The following is a 24159-nucleotide window of genomic DNA, read 5'->3' as shown; positions in this document are numbered from 1 at the left end:
GCGCTTACTGTGTGCAGAGCACTGGACTAAGCGCTTGGGAAGTCCAAGTCGGCAACATCTAGAGACGATTCCTACCCAACAGCAGGCTCACAGTCTAGAAGACTCAATAAATAAATACGATGGAATGAATCAATCAATCAGTCGTCTTTATTGAGCGCTTACTGTGTGCAGAGCACTGGACTAAGCGCTTGGGAAGTCCAAGTCGGCAACGTCTAGAGACGGTCCCTCCCCAACAGTGGGCTCACAGTCTAGAGGGGGGAGACAGAGAACAAAACCAAACATACTAACAAAATAAAATAAATAGAGTAACAAATACGTACAAACATATGTACATATTCATTCATTCAATCGTATTTATTGAGCGCTTACTGTGTGCAGAGCACTGGACTAAGCGCTTGGGAAGTCCAAGTCGGCAACATCTAGAGACGATTCCTACCCAACAGCAGGCTGTCTAGAAGACTCAATAAATAAATACGATGGAATGAATCAATCAATCAGTCGTATTTATTGAGCGCTTACTGTGTGCAGAGCACTGGACTAAGCTCTTGGGAAGTCCAAGTCGGCAACAGATAGAGACGGTCCCTCCCCAACGGCGGGCTCACAGTCTAGAAGGGGGAGACAGAGAACAAAACCAAACATACTAACAAAATAAAATAAATAAATAGAGTAACAAATATGTACAAACATATGTACATATTCATTCATTCAGTCGTATTTATTGAGCGCTTACTGTGTGCAGAGCACTGGACTAAGCGCTTGGGAAGTCCAAGTCGGCAACGTCTAGAGACGGTCCCTACCCGACAGCGGGCTCACGGTCTAGAAGGGGGAGACAGAGAACAAAACCAAACATACTAACAAAATAAAATAAATAGAGTAACAAATATGTACAAACATATGTACATATTCATTCATTCAATCGTATTTATTGAGCGCTTACTGTGTGCAGAGCACTGGACTAAGCGCTTGGGAAGTCCAAGTCGGCAACATCTAGAGACGATTCCTACCCAACAGCAGGCTCACAGTCTAGAAGACTCAATAAATAAATACGATGGAATGAATCAATCAATCAATCGTATTTATTGAGCGCTTACTGTGTGCGGAGCACTGGACTAAGCGCTTGGGAAGTCCAAGTCGGCAACAGATAGAGACGGTCCCTCCCCAACGGCGGGCTCACAGTCTAGAAGGGGGAGACAGAGAACAAAACCAAACATACTAACAAAATAAAATAAATAAATAGAGTAACAAATATGTACAAACATATGTACATATTCATTCATTCAGTCGTATTTATTGAGCGCTTACTGTGTGCAGAGCACTGGACTAAGCGCTTGGGAAGTCCAAGTCGGCAACGTCTAGAGACGGTCCCTACCCGACAGCGGGCTCACGGTCTAGAAGGGGGAGACAGGGAACAAAACAAAACATATTCACAAAATAAAATAAATAGAGTAACAAATATGCACAAACATATATACATGTTAATTTATTCAGTTGTATTTATTGAGCGCTTACTGTGTGCAGAGCACTGGACTAAGCGCTTGGGAAGTCCAAGTCGGCAACGTCTAGAGACGGTCCCTACCCGACAGCGGGCTCACAGTCTAGAAGGGGGAGACAGAGAACCAAACCAAACATATTCACAAAATAAAATAAATAATCAATCAATCAATCGTATTTATTGAGCGCTTACTATGTGCAGAGCACTGTACTAAGCGCTAGGGGAAGTCCAAGTTGGCAACATCTAGAGACGGTCCCTACCCGACGGCGGGCTCACAGGCTAGAAGGGGGAGACAGGGAACAAAACAAAACAAATACAAGTAAACGGGCGTCAGTAGCATCAATGTGAATATAATTCTCATCCCGGCTCCGCCACTTGTCCGCTGTGTGACCTTGGGCAAGTCGCTTCACTTCTCTGGGCCTCAGTGACCTCATCTGGAAAATGGGGCTGAAGAGACTGGGAGCCCCCACGTGGGACAGCCCGATGACAACGGAGAAGCAGCGCGGCTTAAAGAGCCCGGGCTTTGGAGTCTGAGGTCATGGGTTCAAATTCCGGCTCTGCCAATTGTCAGCTGTGTGACTTTGGGCAAGTCGCTTCACTTCTCTGGGCCTCAGTTCCCTCATCTGGAAAATGGGGATGAAGACTGGGAGCCCCCTGTGGGACAACCTCATCACCTTGTAACCTCCCCAGCGCTTAGAACAGTGCTTTGCACATAGTAAGCGCTTAACAAATACCAGTATTATTATTATTCGGAGTCAGAGGTCATGGGTTCTAATTCTAGCTCCGCCACTTGTCAGCTGTGTGACTTTGGACAAGTCACTTCACTTCTCTGGGCCTCAGGTACCTCATCTGGAAAATGGGGATGAAGACTGGGAGCCCCCCCCCCCCCCCCCCCCGTGGGACAACCTGATCACCTTGTAACCTCCCCAGCGCTTAGAACAGTGCTTCGCACATAGTAAGCGCTTAACAAATACCAGTATTATTATTATTCGGAGTCTGGGGTCATGGGTTCCAATTCTGGCTCCGCCACTTGTCAGCTGTGTGACTTTGGGCAAGTCGCTTCACTTCTCTGGGCCTCAGTTCCCTCATCTGGAAAATGGGGATGAAGACTGTGAGCCCCCATGGGACAATCCGATCACCTTGTAACCTCCCCAGCGCTTAGAACAGTGCTTTGCACATAGTAAGCGCTTAACAAATACCAGTATTATTATTATTCGGAGTCAGAGGTCATGGGTTCTAATTCTGGCTCCGCCACTTGTCAGCTGTGTGACTTTGGGCAAGTCATTTCACTTCTCTGGGCCTCAGTTCCCTCCTCTGGAAAATGGGGATTAAAACTGTGAGCCCCCAGTGGGACAGCCTGATCACCTTGTAACCTCCCCAGTGCTTAGAACAGTGCTTTGCACATACTAAGCGCTTAATAAATGCCATTATTATTATTGTTATTATTACCCCAGGGCTTTGAACAGTGATTGGCACATAGTAAGCGCTTAATAAATACCATTATTATTATTATTATCATCATTACCCCAGCGCTTAGAACAGTGCTTGGCACATAGTAAGCGCTTAATAAATGCCATTATTATTATTACCCCAGTGCTTAGAACAGTGCTTGGCACATAGTAAGCGCTTAATAAATGCCATTATTATTATTATTACTGCAGCACTTAGAACAGTGCTTGGCACATAGTAAGCGCTTAATAAATGCCATTATTATTATTATTACCCCAGTGTTCAGAACAGTGCTTGGCACATAGTAAGTGCTTAATAAATGCCATTATTGCTACTATTATTATTATTATTATTATTATTATTATTATTATTATTATTACCCCAATGCTTAGAACAGTGCTTGGCACATAGTAAGCGCTTAATAAATGCCATTATTATTATTATTACCCCAGTGATTAGAACAGTGCTTGGCACATAGTAAGCGCTTAATAAATGCCATTATTATTATTATTATTATTATTATTATTATTACCCCAGCGCTTAGAACAGTGCTTGGCACATAGTAAGCGCTTAATAAATGCCATTATTATTATTATAATTACCCCAGCGCTCAGAACAGTGCTTGGCACATAGTAAGCGCTTAACAAATGCCATCATTATTATTAAGTCGCTTATTTCTCTGGGCCTCAGTTTCCTCATCTGTAAAACGGGGGATGAGGACCGTGAGCCCCCCGTGGGACACCGTGATCGCCTTGTAACCTCCCCAGCGCTTAGAACAGTGCCTGGCACATAGTAGGCGCCTAAGAGAGAAGGGCATGAGAAAGGGGGTGCAGGCGGGAGCCGGGAAGGGGCGGGAGCCGAATCGGGAGTGGGACGGGAAGGAGGGAGCAGTCCCGGAGCCCCAGATTCATTCATTCATTCATTCATTCATTCATTCAATCAATCGTATTTATTGAGCGCTTCCTGTGTGCAGAGCACTGTACTGAGCGCTTGGGAAGTCCAGGTCGGCACCATCTAGAGCCGGTCCCTACCCAACAGCGGGCTCACAGTCTAGAAGGGGGAGACGGACAACAAAACATATTAACAAAAGAAAAGAAATGGAATAAATATGTACAAATACAATAAATAAATAAATAGGGTAATAATAATAATGGCATTTAAGTGCTTACTGTGTGCAAAGCACTGTTCTAAGCGCTGATAAATACGTACAAACATATATACATATGTACAGGTGCTGTGCTGTTTCTAGACTGTGAGCCCACTGTTGGGTAGGGACTGTCTCTAGATGTTGCCGACTTGGGCTTCCCAAGCGCTTAGTACAGTGCTCTGCACACAGGAAGCGCTCAATAAATACGATTGATTGATTGATTGATTGATTGTGGGGAGGGGAAGGAGGTAAGGCGGGGGAGAGGAAGGAGGGGGCTCAGTCTGGGAAGCCTTGCGTCTCTGGGCGTGTCCGAGCGGGCCCCGATAATAATAATAATAATAATAATAATAATAATTTTGGTATTTGTTAAGCACCTACTATTATCATTATTATTATGATGGCATTTATTAAGCGCTTACTATGTGCCAAGCACTGTTCTAAGCACCGGGGGAGATACAAGGTAATCAGGTTGTCCCATGGGGGCTCCCAGTCATCATCCCCATTTTCCAGGTGAGGGAACTGAGGCCCAGAGAAGTGAAGTGACTTGCCCAAAGCCACCCAGCTGACAGGTGGCGGAGCCAGGATTTGAACCCACGACCTCTGACTCCAAAGCCCGGGCTCTTTTCCACTGAGCCACGCCGCTTCTCAATAATAATGATGGTATTTGTTAAGCGCTTACTATGTGCGAAGCACTGTTCTAAGCGCTGGGGACGATCAGGTTGTCCCCCATGGGGCTCCCAGTCTTCATCCCCATTTTACAGATGAGGGAACTGAGGCCCAGAGAAGTGAAGCGACTTAATAATAATGATGGTATTTGTTAAGTGTTTACTATGTGCCAAGCCCTGTTCTAAGTGCTGGGGTAATAATAATAATAATGGCATTGACTATTAATAATAACAGTGGTACTTGATAAGCGCTTACTATGTGCAAAGCCCTGTTCTAAGCGCTGGGGGGGATACAAGGCGATCAGGTTGTCCCACGTGGGGCTCCCAGTCTTCATCCCCATTTCACAGATGAGGGAACTGAGGCCCAGAGAAGTGAAGCGACTTAATAATAATGGTGGTTTTGTTAAGTGTTTACTATGTTCCAAACCCTGTTCTAAGTGCTGGGGTAATAATAATAATGATAATGGCATTTATTATTATTAATAATAATGATGGTACTTGTTAAGCGCTTACTATGTGCAAAACACTGTTCTAAGCGCTGGGGAGGTTACAAGGTGATCAGGTTGTCCCACGGGGGGCTCCCAGTCTTCATCCCCATTTTACAGATGAGGAAACTGAGGCCCAGAGAAGTGAAGCGACTTAATAATAATGATGGTATTTGTTAAGTGTTTACTATGTGCCAAGCACTGTTCTAACTGCTGGGGTAATAATGATAGTAATAATAATGATGACATTTCTTAAGTGCTTGCTATGTGCTTGCCCAGAGAAGTCAAGTGACTTGCCCAAATAATAATAATAACGATATTTATTAAGCGCTTACTATGTGCAAAGCACTGTTCTAAGCGCTGGGGAGGTTACAGGGTGATCAGGTTGTCCCACAGGGGGCTCACAGTCTTCATCCCCATTTGACAGATGAGGGAACTGAGGCCCAGAGTGAAGCGACTGAATAATAATGATGGTATTTGTTAAGTGTTTACTATGTGCCAAGCCCTGTTCTGAGTGCTGGGGTAATAATAATAATAATAATAATAATAATAATAATAATAATAATAATAATAATGGCATTTATTAAGTGCTTACTATGTGCTTGCCCAGAGAAGTCAAGTGACTTGCCCAAATAGTAATAATAATAATGATATTTATTAAATACTTACTGTGTGCAAAGCACTGTTCTAGGCGCTGGAGAGGTTACAAGGTGATCAGGTTGTCCCATGGGGGGCTCACAGTCTTCATCCCCATTTTACAGATGAGGGAACTGAGGCCCAGAGAAGTGAAGTGACTTGCCCAAAGTCACACAGCTGACAATTGGCGGAGCCGGGATTTGAACTTCTAGACTGTGAGCCCGCTGTTGGGTAGGGACCGTCTCTAGATGTTGCCGACTTGGACTTCCCAAGCGCTTAGGCCAGTGCTCTGCACACAGTAAGCGCTCAATAAATACGATTGAATGAGTGAATGAACGAACGAACCCATGCCCTGTGACTCCCAAGCCTGGGCTTGGGAGTCAGAGGTCACGGGTTCAAATCCCGGCTCCGCCAGTTGCCTGCTGTGTGGCCTTGGGCGAGTTACTTAACTTCTCTGTGCCTCAGTTGCTTCATCTGTAAAATGAGGGTTAAGACTCCGAGCCCCCCTGTGGGACAACCTGATCACCTTGTAACCTCCCCAGCGCTTAGAACACTACTTGCACATAGTAAGCGCTTAATAAATGCCATTATTATTATTATTATTATTATTCTCTGCTGCCATTCTCCCTTCAAGGCCCTACTGCGAGCTCACCTCCTCCAGGAGGCCTTCCCAGACTGAGCCCCTTCCTTCCTCTCCCCCTCGCCCCCCTCTCCATCCCCCCATCTTACCTCCTTCCCTTCCCCACAGCACCTGGATAGATGGATATATGTTTGTACAGATTTATTACTCTATTGATTTATTTTACTTGTACATCTCTATTCTATGTATTTTATTTTGTTAGTATGTTTGGTTTTGTTCTCTGTCTCCCGCTTCTAGCCTGTGAGCCCGCTGTTGGGTAGGGACTGTCTCTGTCTGTTGCCAACTTGTACTTCCTAAGCGCTTAGTAGAGTGCTTTGCACACAGTAAGCACTCAATAAATACGATTGATTGATTGATTGATTACTCTATTTATTGATTTATTTTACTTGTACATATCTATTCTATTTATTTTGTTAATATGTTTGGTTTTGTTCTCTGTCTCCCCCTTCTAACCTGTGAGCCCGCTGTCGGGTAGGGACCGTCTCTATATGTTGCCAACTTGGACTTCCCAAGCGCTTAGTCCAGTGCTCTGCACACAGTAAGCGCTCAATAAATACGATTGATTGATTGATTGATTGATTACTCTATTTATTGATTTATTTTACTTGTACATATCTATTCTATTTATTTTCTTTTGTGAATATGTTTGGTTTTGTCGTCCGTCTCCCCCTTCTAGATTGTGAGCCCGTTGTTGGGGTAGGGACCGTCTCTCGATGTTGCCGACTTGTACTTCCCAAGCGCTTAGTCCAGTGCTCTGCACACAGCCAGCACTCAATAAATACGATTGATTGATTGATTGATTACTCTATTTATTGATTTATTTTACTTGTACATATCTATTCTATTCATTTCCTTTTGTGAATATGTTTGGTTTTGTTCTCCGTCTCCCCCTTCTAGCCTGTGAGCCCGCTGCCGGGTCGGGACCGTCTCTATATGTTGCCAACTTGTCCTTCCCAAGCGCTTAGTCCAGTGCCCTGCACACAGTAAGCGCTCAATAGATATGATTGATTGATTGATTACTCTATTTATTGATTTATTTTACTTGTACATATCTATTCTACTTATTTTATTGGGTTAATATGTTTGGTTTTGTCGTCCGTCTCCCCCTTCTAGCCTGTGAGCCCGTTGTCGGGTCGGGCCCGTCTCTATATGTTGCCAACTTGTCCTTCCCAAGCGCTTAGTCCAGTGCCCTGCACACAGCCGGCGCTCAATAAATACGATTGATTGATTGATTGATTACTCTATTTATTGATTTATTTTACTTGTACATATCTATTCTATTCATTTCCTTTTGTGAATATGTTTGGTCTTGTCGTCCGTCTCCCCCTTCTAGCCTGTGAGCCCGCTGTCGGGTCGGAACCGTCTCTCTATGTTACCAACTTGTCCTTCCCAAGCGCTTAGTCCAGTGCCCTGCACACAGTAAGCGCTCAATAAATACGATTGATTGATTGATTGATTACTCTATTTATTGATTTATTTTACTTGTACATATCTATTCTATTCATTTCCTTTTGTGAATATGTTTGGTCTTGTCGTCCGTCTCCCCCTTCTAGCCTGTGAGCCCACTGTCGGGTCGGAACCGTCTCTCTATGTTACCAACTTGTCCTTCCCAAGCGCTTAGTCCAGTGCCCTGCACACAGTAAGCGCTCAATAAATACGATTGATTGATTGATTGATTGATTACTCTATTTATTGATTTATTTTACTTGTACATATCTATTCTATTCATTTCCTTTTGTGAATATGTTTGGTTCTGTCGTCCGTCTCCCCCTTCTAGCCTGTGAGCCCGCTGTCGGGTCGGGACCGTCTCTCTATGTTACCAACTTGTCCTTCCCAAGCGCTTAGTCCAGTGCCCTGCACACAGTAAGCGCTCAATAAATACGATTGATTGATTGATTGATTATTTATTGATTTATTTTACTTGTACATATCTATTCTACTTATTTTATTTGGTTAATACGTTTGGTTTTGTCGTCCGGCTCCCCCTTCTAGCCTGTGAGCCCGCCGTTGGGTAGGGACCGTCTCTGTGTGTTGCCGACTTGGACTTCCCAAGCGCTTAGCCCAGTGCCCTGCACACATTAAGCGCTCAATAAATGCGATCGATTGATGGATCGATGGGTTCTGCCGGCAGGTGAGCGTGAAGCAGGAGATCACGTTCGCGGACGGTCCGGAGCACCCGAAGCGCGACAAGAAGGCGGCGCGGGAGCCCATGGACCTGCAGCAGAAGAAGAAGAAGCGGAAACAGAGGTCTCCGGCCAAGGTGAGTGAACGCGACGCCCCCGGGCCCAGGTGGACGCCCCGGGATCGGGATCGGGATCGGGATCGGGATCGGGATCGGGCCGCCCGCGGGCGTCGGCGGCTGGAGGGCAACCACAGCGGGCAGGGATGCGTCTCTTTCTTGTCGCCTTGTCCTCTGCTAAGCGCTTAGGACGGTGCTCAAGACTGTGAGCCCACCGTTGGGTAGGGACCGTCTCTAGACGTTGCCAACTTGGACTTCCCAAGCGCTTAGTACAGTGCTCTGCACACGGTAAGCGCTCAGTAAATACGATTGATTGACTGATTGATTGCTCTGCACACAGTCAGCGCTGAGAACAGTGCTTTGCCCATAGCAAGCGCTTAATAGAGAAGCAGCGTGGCTCAGTGGGAAGAGCCCAGGCTTTGGAGTCAGGGGTCATGGGTTCCAATCCCGGCTCCGCCACTTGTCAGCTGGGTGACTTCGGGCAAGTCACTTCACTTCTCCGGGCCTCAGTTCCCTCATCTGGAAAATGGGGATGAAGACCGGGAGCCCCCCGTGGGATAACCTATCACCGTGTAACCTCCCCAGCGCTTAGAACAGTGCTTTGCACATAGTAAGTGCTTAACAAATGCCATCGTCATCATCGTCACTTCACTTCTCTGTGCCTCAGTTTCTTCATCTGTAAAATGGGAATGAAGACTGGGAGCCCCCCGTGGGACAACCTATCACCTTGTAACCTCCCCAGTGCTTAGAATAGTGCTTTGCACATAGTAAGTGCTTAACAAATGCCATCATCATCATCGTCACTTCACTTCTCTGTGCCTCAGTTTCCTCATCTGTAAAATGGGAATGAAGACCGGGAGCCCCCCATGGGACAACCTGATCACCTTGTAACCTCCCCGGCGCTGAGAACAGTGCTTTGCACATAGTAAATGCTTAACAAATGCCATCATCATCATCATCAAGTCACTTCACTTCTCTGTGCCTCAGTTACCTCATCTGTAAAATGGGGATTAAGACTGTGAGCCCCCCGTGGGACAACCTGATCACCGTATAACCTCCCCAGCGCTTAGAACAGTGCTTTGCACATAGTAAGTGCTTAACAAATGCCATCATCATCACTGTCTGTATATGTTGCCAACTTGTACTTCCCAAGCGCTTAGTACAGTGCTCTGCACACAGTAAGCACTCAATAAATACGATTGATTGATCGATCAAGTCACTTCACTTCTCTGTGCCTCAGTTCCTTCATCTGTAAAATGGGGATTAAGACTGTGAGCCCCCCGTGGGATAACCCGATCACCTTGTAACCTCCCCGGCGCTTAGAACAGTGCTTGGCACATAGTAAGCGCTTAACAAATGCCATCATCATCATCAAGTCACCTCACTTCTAGACTTCTAGACACCGTCTTCTAGACCGTGAGCCCGCTGTCGGGTAGGGACAGCAGCGTCGGGTAGAGAAGCAGCGTGGCTCAGTGGAAAAGAGCCCGGGCTTTGGAGTCAGAGGTCATGGGTTCAAATCCCGGCTCCGCCACTTGTCAGCTGTGTGACTTCGGGCAAGTCACTTAACTTCTCTGTGCCTCAATTACCTCATCTGTAAAATGGGGATGAAGACTGTGAGCCCCCTGTGGGACAACCTGATCACCTTGTAACCCCCTCAGCGTTTAGAACAGTGCTTTGCACATAGTAAGCGCTTAATAAATACCATTATTATTATTATTATTATTATTAGGGACCGTCTCTAGATGTTGCCGACTTGGACTTCCCAAGCGCTTAGTCCAGTGCTCTGCACACAGTAAGCGCCCAATAAATACGACTGAAAGAATGAAGGAGTGAATTTTTGGAGGGAGGGGGTGCCATCGCCCAGTAGCCGTTGTCGACTGCATACTGTGTGTGGAGCCCTGTACTGGACACCCGTTTATTCATTCATCCATTCACTCAATCGTATTTGTTGAGCGCTTACTGTGTGCAGAGCACTGGACTAAGCGCTTGGGAAGGACAGTTCGGCAACTGATGGAGACGGTCCCTGCCCAACAACGGGCTCACAGTCTAGAAGGGGGAGACAGACAACAAAACAAGTAGGCAGGCCTCATCATCATCATCATCAATCGTATTTATTGAGCGCTTACTATGTGCAGAGCACTGGACTAAGCGCTTGGGAAGTACAAATTGGCAACATACAGAGACAGTCCCTACCCAACAGTGGGCTCACAGTCTAAAAGCCTCAGTTGTGTGTACAGCTCTGTCCCAACAATAATAATGTTTATGGTTGCACCGCCCTTTCCCGAGGGCTCAGTACAGCGCACTGCACGCGGTGATGATAATAATAATAATAATAATAATAATAATAATAATAATGGCATTTATTAAGCGCTTACTATGTGCAAAGCACTGCTCTAAGCGCTGAGGGGGTTACAAGGTGATCAGGTTGTCCCCCGGGGGGCTCACGGTCTTCATCCCCATTTGACAGATGTTGCCAACTTGCCATCATCATCATCGGTCGTATTTATTGAGCGCTTGCTATGTGCAGAGCACTGTACTAAGCGCTTGGGAAGTACAAATTGGCAACATAGAGAGACAGTCCCTACCCGACAGTGGGCTCACAGTCCTTCCCAAGCGCTCAGTCCAGTGCTCTGCACACAGTAAGCGCTCAATAAATGCGACTGGTCGATTGATTGATTGACAGATGAGGTCACTGAGGCCCGGAGAAGTGATGCGACCTGGCCCAAAGTCACACAGCTGACGATTGGCGGAGCCGGGATTTGAACCCAGGACCTCTGGCTCCAAAGCCCCGGCCCCTTCCACTGAGCCACGCCGCTTCTCCAACTGGCTGTTGGGTGTAGATTCCCCGTGCCGGGCTCGCACTATGTGCGGAGTGCTGTGCTGAGTGCCTTCTCTGCGCAGAACTCTGTACTGCTTCGCACATAGTAAGCGCTTAACAAATTCCAATTATTATTATTATTACTGGACACCTGAGGGGCCACTGCGTGCGGAGCCCCATGCCGGGCTCCTACTGTGTGCGGAGGGCTGTGCCGGGTGACATGTCTGTGCCGAGCACTGTACTAGACGCCCGATATGGATAGAGCTCTGTACTGAGCAGCCGCTCTCTACAGAGCCCCGCGCCAGACACCTATGTGCGGAGCGCTGTGCTGAGTGCCATCTGTGTGCAGAGCTCCATGATAATAATAATAATAATAATAATAATAATAATAATAATAATGATGGCATTTGTTAAGCGCTTACTATGTGGAAAGCACTGTTCTAAGCGCTGGGGGGGGGATACAAGGTGATCATGTTAATAATAATAATAATGATGGCATTTGTTAAGCGCTTACTATGTGCAAAGCACCGTTCTAATGCTGGGGGGGGGGATACAAGGTGATCATGTTAATAATAATAATGATGGCATTTGTTAAGCGCTTATTATGTGCAAAGCACTGTTCTAAGCGCCGGGGGGGATACAAGGTGATCAGGTTAATAATAATGATGGCATTTGTTAAGCGCTTACTATGTGCAAAGCACTGTTCTGAGCGCTGGGGGGTACAAGGTGATCATGTTAATAATAATAATAATAATAATAATAATAATAATGATGGAATTTGTTAAGCGCTTACTGTGTGCAAAGCACTGTTCTAAGCGCTGGGGGGGATACAAGGTGATCATGTTGATAATAATGATGGCATTTGTTAAGCGCTTATTATGTGCAAAGCACTGTTCTAAGCGCTGGGGGGGGATACAAGGTGATCAGGTTAATAATAATGATGGCATTTGTTAAGCGCTTATTATGTGCAAAGCACTGTTCTAAGCGCCGGGGGGGATACAAGGTGATCAGGTTAATAATAATGATGGCATTTGTTAAGCGCTTATTATGTGCAAAGCACTGTTCTAAGCGCTGGTGGGGATACAAAGTGATCTTGTTAATAATAATAATAATGATGGAATTTGTTAAGCGCTTACTATGTGCAAAACACTCTTCTAAGCGCTGGGGGGGATACAAGGTGATCAGGTTAATAGTAATAATGATGGCATTTGTTAAGCGCTTATTATGTGCAAAGCACTGTTCTAAGCGCTGGGGGGGATGCAAGGTGATCATGTTAATAATAATAATAATAACAATGATGGCATTTGTTAAGCGCTTACTATGTGTAAAGCACTCTTCTAAGCGCTGGGGGGGATACAAGGTGATCATGTTAATAATAATAATAATGATGGCATTTGTTAAGCGCTTACTATGTGTAAAGCACTCTTCTAAGCGCTGGGGGGTACAAGGTGATCATGTTAATAATAATAATGATGGCATTTGTTAAGCACTTATTATGTGCAAAGCACTGTTGTAAGCGCTGGGAGGGTACAAGGTGATCATGTTAATAATAATAATAATAATAATAATGGAATTTGTTAAGCACTTACTATGTGCAAAGCACTCTTCTAAGCGCTGGGGGGATACAAAGTGATCATGTTAATAATAGTAATAATAATGATGGAATTTGTTAAGCGCTTACTATGTGCAAAGCACTCTTCTAAGTGCCGGGGGGATACAAGGTGATCATGTTGATAATAATGATGGCATTTGTTAAGCACTTACTATGTGCAAAGCACTGTTCGAAGCGCCGGGGGGGATACAAGGTGATCATGTTGATAATAATGATGGCATTTGTTAAGCGCTTATTATGTGCAAAGCACTGTTCTAAGTGCTGGGGGGGATACAAGGTGATCAGGTTAATAATAATGATGGCATTTGTTAAGTGCTTACTATGTGGAAAGCACTGTTCTAAGCGCTGGGGGGGTACAAGGTGATCATGTTAATAATAATAATAATAATGATGATGGCATTTGTTAAGCGCTTACTATATGCAAAGCACTCTTCTAAGCGCTGGGGGGGATACAAGGTGATCGTGTTAATAATAATGATGGCATTTGTTAAGCACTTACTATGTGCAAAGCACTCTTCTAAGCGCTGGGGGGGATACAAGGTGATCGTGTTAATAATAATGATGGCATTTGTTAAGCGCTTACTATGTGCAAAGCACTGTTCTAAGCGCTGGGGGGAATACAAGGTGATCAGGTTAATAATAATAATGATGATGGCATCTGTTAAGCGCTTACTATGTGCAAAGCACTGTTCTAAGCGCTGGGGGGGGGGGACACAAGGTGATCAGGTTGTCCCCCGTGGGGCTCACAGTCTTCACCCCCATTTTACAGATGAGGGAACTGAGGCTCAGAGAAGTGAAGTGACTTGCCCAAGGTCACACAGCAGACATGTGGGGGAGCCGGGTTTTGAACCCGTGACCTCTGACTCCCAAGCCCGGGCTCTTCCCACTGAGCCACGCTGCTTCTGTTGTGTGTACTGGACATCTGTTGCGTGAAGAGCACTGTGTTGGGTGGCCGCCCTTTTAGAGAAGGATAATGGCATTTATTAAGCGCTTACTATGTGCCAAGCACTGTTCTAAGCGCTGGGGGGAACACAAGGAGATGAGGTTGTCCCATGTGGGCTCACAGTCTTAATCCCCATTTTACAGATGAGGGAACTGAGGCCCAGAGAAGTGAAGTGACTTGCCCAAGGTCACACCACAATAAATGCCATCACTATTTTAAATTTTTAGAGAAGCAGCATGGCTCAGTGGAAAGAGCCCGGGCTTTGGAGTCCGAGGTCACGGGTTCAAATCCCGGCTCCCCCAATGGTCAGCTGGGTGACTTCGGGCAAGTCACTTGACTTCTCTGGGCCTCAGTTCCCTCATCTGGAAAATGGGGATGAAGACCGTGAGCCCCCCGTGGGCCAACCTGATCACCTTGTAGCCTCCCCCAGCGCTTAGAACAGCGCTTTGCACATAATAAGCGCTTAATTAATACCATCATTATTATTATTCCAGTGCGTTGTCCTGGGCGCCTACTATGTGCGGAGTGCTGGGCTGGATGCCTTGCCCGTGTAGAGCTCTGTACCGAGTGGCCGCTGCGTGCGGAGCCCCGCGCCGACGGAAGGTCGTGGGTTCTAATCCCGGCTCTGCCGCGTGACCTTGGGCCAGTCACTTCTCCGGGCCTCGGTGGCCTCGTCCGTAGAGCGGGGATCGAGACGTGGGACGGGGGCCGCGTCCGACCCGCCTGCACTGTACCTGCCCCCGCGCTTAGTAGGGTACCTGGCACGTAGTGAGCGCTCACCGGCTACGGCCGTTGCCCGTCGCCGTCACCGCGTGCGGAGCGCTGTGCGGGCCGCGGGTGGTGACGGCTGTGATTGTGTCCCCCCCGCCCCAGCTGCTGACCATTAACGAGGACGGGTCCTTCGGCCCGAAAACCACCAAATCCCACGTGTGCGAGCACTGCAACGCGGCCTTCCGGACCAACTACCACCTGCAGAGACACGTCTTCATCCACACAGGTAGCCGCCCGCGGCCCCCACCCCTGCAACTCGTCCCCCATTGGTTCCCTCCGGCCCCCCCCGAGTGGTCCCCCCAACTCGTCCCCATTTGGTTCCCTCCACCGACCCCCGGGTGGTCCCCCTAACTTGTCTCCCTTTGGTTCCCTCTGCCCCCCCCCCCCACCCGAGTGGTCCCCAAAACTCATCCCCATTTGGTTCCTTCCGCCCCCCCCGGGTGTTCCCCCCCAACTTGTCCCCATTTGGTTCCCTCCACCAACCCCCCCCCCCCCCTCGGGTGGTCCCCCCAACTTGTCTCCTTTTGGTTTTCTCCGGCCCCCCCGGGTGGTCCCCCCAACACGTCCCCATTTGGTTCCCTCGGCCCCCCCCCCCCCCCCAGGTGGTCCCCCCAACTCATCCCCATTTGGTTCCCTCCACCGACTGCCCCCCCGGGTGTTCCCCCCAACTCGTCCCCATTTGGTTCCCTCCACCGACCCCCCCGGGTGGTCCCCCCCAACTTGTCTCCATTTGGTTTTCTCTGGCCCCCCCGGGTGGTCCCCCCAACTCGTCCCCATTTGGTTCCCTCCGCTCCCCCCCACCCCGGTGGTCCCCCACAACTTGTCCCCATTTGGTTCCCTCAAACCCCCCCCCCCCCCCCCCCCCCGGGTGGTCCCCCCAACTCATCCCCATTTGGCTCCCTCCGGTCCCCCCCCCCCCCCCCCAGGGTGGTCCCCCCAACTTATCCCCCTTTGCTTCCCTCTGGCCCCCCCAGGTGGTCCCCCCAATGTGTCCCCATTTGGTTCCCTCCAGCCCCCCGGGTGGTCCCCCCCACAACTTGTCCCCATTTGGTTCCCTGCAGCCCCCAGGGCGGTCTCCCCAACTCGTCCCCATTTGGCTCCCTCCGGACCCCCGGGTGGTCCCCCCGACTCTTCCCCATTTGGTTTTCTCCGGCCCCTCCGGGTGGTCCCCCCAACTTTTCCCCATTTGGTTCCCCCCGCCCCCCCGGGTGGTCCCCCCAACTCGACCCCATTTGGCTTCCTCCAGCCCCCCAAGTGGTCCCCCCAACTCGTCCCCATTTGGTTATCCCTGGCCCCCCCGGGTGGTCCCCCCCAACTCGTCCCCATTTGGCTCCCTCCGGCCCCTCGGGTGGTCCCCCCAACTCGTCCCCATTTGGTTCCCTCCACCGACCCCCCCCGGGTGGTCCCCCCAACTCGTCCCCATTTAGCTCCCTCCGGCTCCCCGGATGGTCCCCCCAACTTGTCCCCATTTGGTTCCCTCCACCGACCCCCCCGGGTGGTCCCCCCAACTCGTCCCCATTTGGCTCCCTCCGGCCCCCCGGGTGGTCCCCCCGACTTGTCCCCATTTGGCTCCCCCCGCCACCCCCGGCATGGTCCCCCCAACTCATCCCCCTATGGTTCCCTCCACCGACGCCCCCCCGGGGGTCCCCCCAACTTGTCCCCCTTTAGCTCCCTCCGGCCCCCGGGTGGTCCCCCCGACTCGTCCCCCTTTGGCTCCCCCCGACCCCCGGGTGGTCCCCCCGACTTGTCCCCATTTGGCTCCCCCCGCCACCCCCCGCATGGTCCCCCCAACTCATCCCCCTATGGTTCCCTGCACCGACCCCCCCGGGTGGTCCCCCCGACTCGTCCCCATTAGGTTTCCTCCGCCACCCCCCGCGTGGCCCCCCAACTTGTCCCCATTTGGCTCCCTCCGGCCCCCCACGTGGTCCCCCCAACTTGCCCCCATTTGGTTCCTTCCAGTCAACGGGTGGCCCCCACTGGCCCCCATTTGGCTCCTTGTGGAGCCAATACGATTGATTGATTGATTGATTGTGGTCCCCTGGTGGCCCCCCCTCCGGCCACCCCAAGTGGCCCCCGGCCCATCAATCAATCAATCAATCAATCAATCAGTCGTATTTATTGAGCGCTTCCTGTGTGCAGAGCGCTGTACTAAGCGCTTGGGAGAGCACAAGTTGGCAACATATAGAGACGGTCCCTACCCAACGGCGGGCTCACAGTCTAGAAGGGGTCGATCGCTGTTCGGTTCCCTCCCACCCCCGCTCGATCCCCTCCTCCATTCCATCGTATTTATTGAGCGCTTACTGTGTGCAGAGCACTGGACTAAGCGCTTGCACTGCTGGACCCCTTTTAGACTGTGAGCCCACTGTTGGGTAGGGACCGTCTCTATATGTTGCCAATTTGTACTTCCCAAGCGCTTAGTACAGTGCTCTGCACACAGTAAGCGCTCAATAAATACGATTGATGATGATTTGACCCACCCCCTCTCCGACCCCAATTAGGTTCCTTCCGCCGCGCCCCCCGCCCGCCCCGGGTGGTCCCCCCCAACTTGTCCCCATTTGGTCCCCCCAATCCGGCCCCCATTTATTTCCCTCCCGTCCCCGTCTGGTCCCTTGCAGCCCCCGGCCGGTCCTCAGCTGGTCATTCATTCAGTCATATTTATTGAGCGCTTCTTTACTTCAAGCACTTAGTACAGTGCTCTGCACACAGTAAGCGCTCAATAAATACGATTGATTGATTGATTGATGTGCAGAGCACTGTACTAAGCGCTTGGGAAGTCCAATCGGCAACATATAGAGACGGTCCCTTCCCAACAGCGGGCTCACAGCTTTTCCGTCACCGATGCCCGTCCGGTCCTCAGTCGGGGGCCCATTATAATAACAATAATGATGGCATTTATTAAGCGCTTACTATGTGCAAAGCACTGTTCTAAGCACTGGGGAGGTTACAAGGTGATCAGGTTGTCCCCCGGGGGGCTCACAGTCTTCATCCCCATTTTACAGATGAGGGGACTGAGGCCCAGAAAGTCAATCAATCAGTCAATCGTATTTATTGAGCGCTTACTGTGTGCAGAGCACTGTACTAAGCGCTTGGGAAGTCCAAGTTGGCAACATCTAGAGACGGTCCCTCCCCAACAGCGGGCTCACATCTTTTCCGTCACCGATGCCCGTCCGGTCCTCACTCAGGGGCCCGTTATAATAATAATAATGATAATAATAATCATAATCATCATCATAATAATAATAATAATGGCATTTATTAAGCGCTTACTATTTGCAAAGCACAGTTCTAATTACTGGGGGGATACTAGGTGATCAGGTTGTCCCACGGGGGGCTCATAGTCTTCATCCCCATTTTACAGATGAGGGAACTGAGGCCCGGAGAATCAATCAATCAATCAATCGTCTTTATTGAGCGCTTACTGTGTGCAGAGCACTGTACTAAGCACTTGGGAAGTCCAAGTTGGCAACATATAGAGACGGTCCCTGCCCAACAGTCGGCTCACATCTTTTCCGTCACCGATGCCCGTCCGGTCCTCAGTTGGGGGCCCATTATAATAATAATAATAATAATGGCATTTATTAAGCACTTACTATGTGCAAAGCACTGTTCTAAGCGCTGGGGGGGGGGATACAAGCTGATCAGGTTGTCCCACGGGGGGCTCACAGTCTTCATCCCCATTTTACAGATGAGGGAACTGAGGCCCGGAGAATCAATCAGTCAATTGTATTTATTGAGCGCTTACTGTGTGCAGAGCACTGTACTAAGCGCTTGGGAAGTCCAAGTTGGCAACATATAGAGACGGTCCCTACCCAACAGTCAGGTCACATCTTTTCCGTCACCAATGCCCATCCGGTCCTCAGTCGGGGGCCCATTATAATAATAATAATAATAATAATAATGGCATTTATTAAGCGCTTACTATGTGCAAAGCACTGTTCTAAGCACTGGGGAGGTTACAAGGTGATCAGGTTGTCCCACGGGGAGCTCACAGTCTTCATCCCCATTTTGCAGATGAGGGAACTGAGGCCCGGAGAATCAATCAATCAATCGTATTTATTGAGCGCTTACTGTGTGCAGAGCACTGTACTAAGCGCTTGGGAAGTCCAAGTTGGCAACATACAGAGACGGTCCCTTCCCAACAGCGGGCTCACATCTTTTCCGTCACCGATGCCCATCTGGTCCTCAGTCGGGGGCCCATTATAATAATAATAATAATAATAATAATAATAATAATAATAATCATGGCATTTATTAAGCGCTTACTATGTGCAAAGCACTGTTCTAAGCGCTGGGGAGATTACAAGGTGATCAGGTTGTCCCACGGGGGGCTCACAGTCTTCATCCCCATTTGACAGATGAGGGAACTGAGGCCCGGAGAAGTGAAGTGACTTGCCCAGAGTCACCCAGCTGACAAGTGGCGGAGCCGGGATTTGAACCCATGACCTCTGACTCCAAAGCCCGGGCTCTTTCCACCGAGCCACGCTGCTTCTCTTAATGCTTCTCCATTTTGCTCCCCGTTGCCACCCCATCTGCTGGGCTTCCCCGCTCTCCTACCGGCCTGCTCATTCATTCATTTCATTCATTCAATCGTATTTATTGAGCGCTTCCTGTGTGCAGAGCACTGGACTAAGCGCTTGGGAAGTCCAAGTCGGCAACATCTAGAGACGTTCCCTACCCGACAGTGGGCTCACAGTCTAGAAGGGGGAGACAGACAACAAAACATATTAACAAAATAAAATAAATAGAATAAATATGTACAAATACAATAAATAAATCAATAGAGTAATAAATATATACAAACATATATACATATATAGATGTATACGTATATACAGACATCAAGTGCTTAGTCCAGTGCTCTGCACACAGTAAGCGCTCAATAAATACTGTTGAATTCATTCATTCATTCAATTGTATTTCTTGAGCGCTTACTGTGTGCAGAGCACTGTACTAAGCGCTTGGGAAGTCCAAGTCGGCAACATCTAGAGACGGTCCTTACCCAACAGCGGGCTCACAGTCTAGAAGGGGGAGACGGACAACAAAACAAAACGTGGACATTCATTCATTCATTCAATCATTCAATCGTATTGATTGAGCGCTTACTGTGTGCAGAGCACTGTACTAAGCGCTTGGGAAGGACAAGTTGGCAACATAAAGAGACAGTCCCTACCCACCAGCGGGCTCACAGTCTAGAAGGGGGAGACGGAGAACAAAACCAAACATACTAACAAAATAAAATAAATAGAATAAATATGTACAAGTAAAATAAATCAATAGAGTAATAAATATATACAAACGTTCATTCATTCAATCATATTTATTGAGCGCTTACTGTGTGCAGAGCACTGTACTAAGTGCTTGGGAAGGACAAGTTGGCAACATATAGAGACGGTCCCTACCCAACAGCGGGATCACAGTCTAAAAGGGGGAGACGGACATCAAAACCAAACATACTAACAAAATAAAATAAATAGAATAAATATGTACAAGTAAAATAAATCAATAGAGTAATAAATATATACAAACGTTCATTCATTCAATCATATTTATTGAGCGCTTACTGTGTGCAGAGCACTGTACTAAGCGCTTGGGAAGGACAAGTTGGCAACATACATACAGGTATACATATATACATGTATACATATATACAGACATCAAGTGCTTAGTCCAGTGCTCTGCACACAGTAAGCGCTCAGTAAATATGATTGAATTCATTCATTCATTCAGTCGTATTTATTGAGCGCTTACTGTGTGCAGAGCACTGGACTAAGCACTTGGGAAGTCCAAGTTGGCAACACGTAGAGACGGTCCCTACCCAACAGCGGGCTCACAGTCTAGAAGGGGGAGACAGAGAACAAAACAAAACATATTAACAAAATAAAATAAATAGAATAAATATAATAATAATAATAATGTTGGTATTTGTTAAGCGCTTACTATGTGCAAAGCACTGTTCTAAGCGCTGGGGTAGGTACAAGGTAATCAGGTTGTCCCACGAGGGGCTCACAGTCTTCATCCCCATTTTCCACATGAGGGAACTGAGGCCCAGAGAAGTGAAGTGACTTGCCCAACGTCACACAGCTGACAAGCGCCGGAGCCGGGATTTGAACCCATGACCTCTGACTCCAAAGCCCGGGCTCTTTCCACTGAGCCACACTGCTTCTCCTGTAAATATGTACAAGTAAAATAAATTCATTCATTCAGTCGTATTTATTGAGCGCTTACTGTGTGCAGAGCACTGTACTGAGCACTTGGGAAGTCCAAGTGGGCAACATCTAGAGACGGTCCCTACCCAACAGCGGGCTCACAGGCTAGAAATCAATAGAGTAATAAATAGATACAAACATATATACAGGTATACATGTATACATATATACAGACATCAAGTGCTTAGTACAGTACTCTGCACAGAGTAAGCGCTCAGTAAATATGATTGAATTCATTCATTCATTCATTCAGTCGTATTTATTGAGCGCTTACTGTGTGCAGAGCATTGTACTAAGCGCTCGGGAAGTCCAAGTCGGCAACATGTAGAGACGGTCCCTACCCGACAGTGGGCTCACAGTCTAGAAGGGGGAGATGGACAACAAAACCAAACATATTAACAAAATAAAATAAATAGAATAAATATGTACAAATAAAATAAGGAAATAAATCGAGTAATAAATATGTACAAACATACATACATATGGTCTATATCTGTAAAATGGGGATGAAGACTGTGAGCCCCCCGTGGGACAACCTGATCATCTTGTAACCTCCCCAGCGCTTAGAACAGTGCTTTGCACATTGTAAGCGCTTAATAAATGCCATCATTATTATTATTATATATATCTGTATATATGTACATTATATATATATATATATATACACATATCTGTGTATATGTATACATATCTGTGTATATATACATCTGCCCCTCACCCGCTCCCCTCCCTGCCCCCCTAGTTACAAGTTACATTGTAACTACAGAGCAGCAGCGTGGCTCAGCGGAAAGAGCCCGGGCTTTGGAGTCCGAGGTCGTGGGTTCGAATCCCGGCTCCGCCACTTGTCAGCTGGGTGACTTTGGGCAAGTCACTTCACTTCTCCGGGCCTCAGTTCCTCGGTTAATAATAATGTTATTATTATTATTATATTCACTTCTCTGGGCCTCAGTGACCTCATCTGTAAAATGGGGATGAAGACTGTGAGCCCCCCCGGGGGACACCTTGTATCCCCCCCGCCCCACAGCGCTCTGCACATAGTAAGCATTTAACAAATGCCATCATTATTATTATTATTGTTGTTGTTGTTGTTATTATTATTATTATTATGATTATTATCATTATTATTATTTTCACTTCTCCGGGCCTCAGTTCCTTGGTTAATAATAATGTTATTATTATTATAGTCACTTCTCTGGGCCTCAGTGACCTCATCTGTCAAATGGGGATGAAGACTGTGAGCCCCCCCGGGGGACACCTTGTATCCCCCCCCCCCACCCAGCGCTCTGCACATAGTAAGCATTTAACAAATGCCATCATTATTATTATTATTATTGTTATTATTATTATTATTATTGTCATTATTATTATTTTCACTTCTCCGGGCCTCAGTTCCTTGGTTAATAATAATGTTATTATTATTATAGTCACTTCTCTGGGCCTCAGTGACCTCATCTGTCAAATGGGGATGAAGACTGTGAGCCCCCCCGGGGGACACCTTGTATCCCCCCCCCCCCCCCCCAGCGCTCTGCACATAGTAAGCATTTAACAAATGCCGTCATTATTATTATTATTATTGTTATTATTATTATTATTATTATCATTATTATTATTTTCACTTCTCCGGGCCTCAGTTCCTTGGTTAATAATAAGGTTATTATTATTATAGTCACTTCTCTGGGCCTCAGTGACCTCATCTGTAAAATGGGGATGAAGACTGTGAGCCCCCCCGGGGGACACCTTGTATTCCCCCACCCCCCAGCGCTCTGCACATAGTAAGCATTTAACAAACGCCGTCATTATTATTATTATTATTATTATTATTATTTTCACTTCTCTGGGCCTCAGTGACCTCATCTGTAAAATGGGGATGAAGACTGTGAGCCCCCCGGGGGACAACCTGATCACCTTGTATCCCCCCCAGCGCTCTGCACATAGTAAGCGTTTAACAAATGCCATCATTATTGTTATTATTATTATTATATTCACTTCTCTGGGCCTCAGTGACCTCATCTGTAAAATGGGGAATAAGACTGTGAGCCCCCCGGGGGACAACCTGATCACCTTGTATCCTCCCCAGCGCTTAGAACAGTGCTTTGCACATAGTAAGCGCTTAACAAATACCATCATTATTATTATTATTAGTGCTTGGCACATAGTAAGCGCTTAACAAATACCATCATTATTGTTATTATTATTATTATTATTACTCCAGCGCTTAGAACAGTGCTTGGCACATAGTAAGCGCTTAACAAATACTACTGCTACTAGTATTATCCCTCGTTGGCTCCCCATCAGCTTGGCTCAGTGGAAAGTGCACAGGCTTGGGAGTCAGAGGTCATGGGTTCAAATCCTGGCTCCGCCAGTTGTCAGCTGGGGGACTTTGGGCAAGTCACTTCACTTCTCCGGGCCTCAGTTCCCTCATCTGGAAAATGGGGATGAAGACTGTGAGCCCCCCGTGGGACAACCCGATCACCTTGTAACCTCCCCAGCGCTTAGAACAGTGCTTTACACATAGTAAGCGCTTAATAAATACCATAATTATTGTTATTATTATTATTATTCTCTGGGCCTCAGTGACCTCATCTGTAAAATGGGGATGAAGACTGTGAGCCCACCTTGGGACAACCTGATCACCTTGTAACCTCCCCAGCGCTTAGAACAGTGCTTTGCACATAGTAAGCGCTTCACAAATACCATCATTGTTATCATTATTAGTGCTTGGCACATAGTAAGCGCTTAACAAATACCATCATTATTATTATTATTATTACCCCAGCGCTTAGAACAGTGCTTGGCACATAGTAAGCACTTAACAAATGCTACTACTACTAGTATTGTCCCTCGTTGGCTCCCCATCAGCATGGCTCAGCGGAAAGCGCACAGGCTTGGGAGTCAGAGGTCACGGGTTCAAATCCTGGCTCCGCCCCTTGTTAGCTGTCTGACTTTGGGCAAGTCACTTCACTTCTCTGGGCCTCAGTGACCTCATCTGGAAAATGGGGATGAAGACTGTGAGCCCCCGTGGGACAATCCGATCACCTTGTAACCTCCCCAGCGCT

The 24159-nt window shown here is 47.7% G+C and overlaps 1 protein-coding gene across 1 annotated transcript in view; it reads left to right on the top strand.

Annotated features, from left to right (window-relative positions):
• ZNF148 (zinc finger protein 148) overlaps positions 1-24159 on the top strand; it is a 165182-nt gene that overhangs the window by 57634 nt on the left and 83389 nt on the right. The window contains 2 exon segments of the mRNA XM_038745873.1: positions 8646-8774; positions 15000-15123. Of these exon segments, the coding sequence (XP_038601801.1) occupies positions 8646-8774; positions 15000-15123 (253 nt within the window).

Source organism: Tachyglossus aculeatus, chromosome 1 (assembly GCF_015852505.1).
Source record: "Tachyglossus aculeatus isolate mTacAcu1 chromosome 1, mTacAcu1.pri, whole genome shotgun sequence".
NCBI lineage: Eukaryota > Metazoa > Chordata > Mammalia > Monotremata > Tachyglossidae > Tachyglossus > Tachyglossus aculeatus.
Note: the sequence above shows the minus strand (reverse complement) of the source record. Positions and strands in the feature narration are given on the sequence as shown.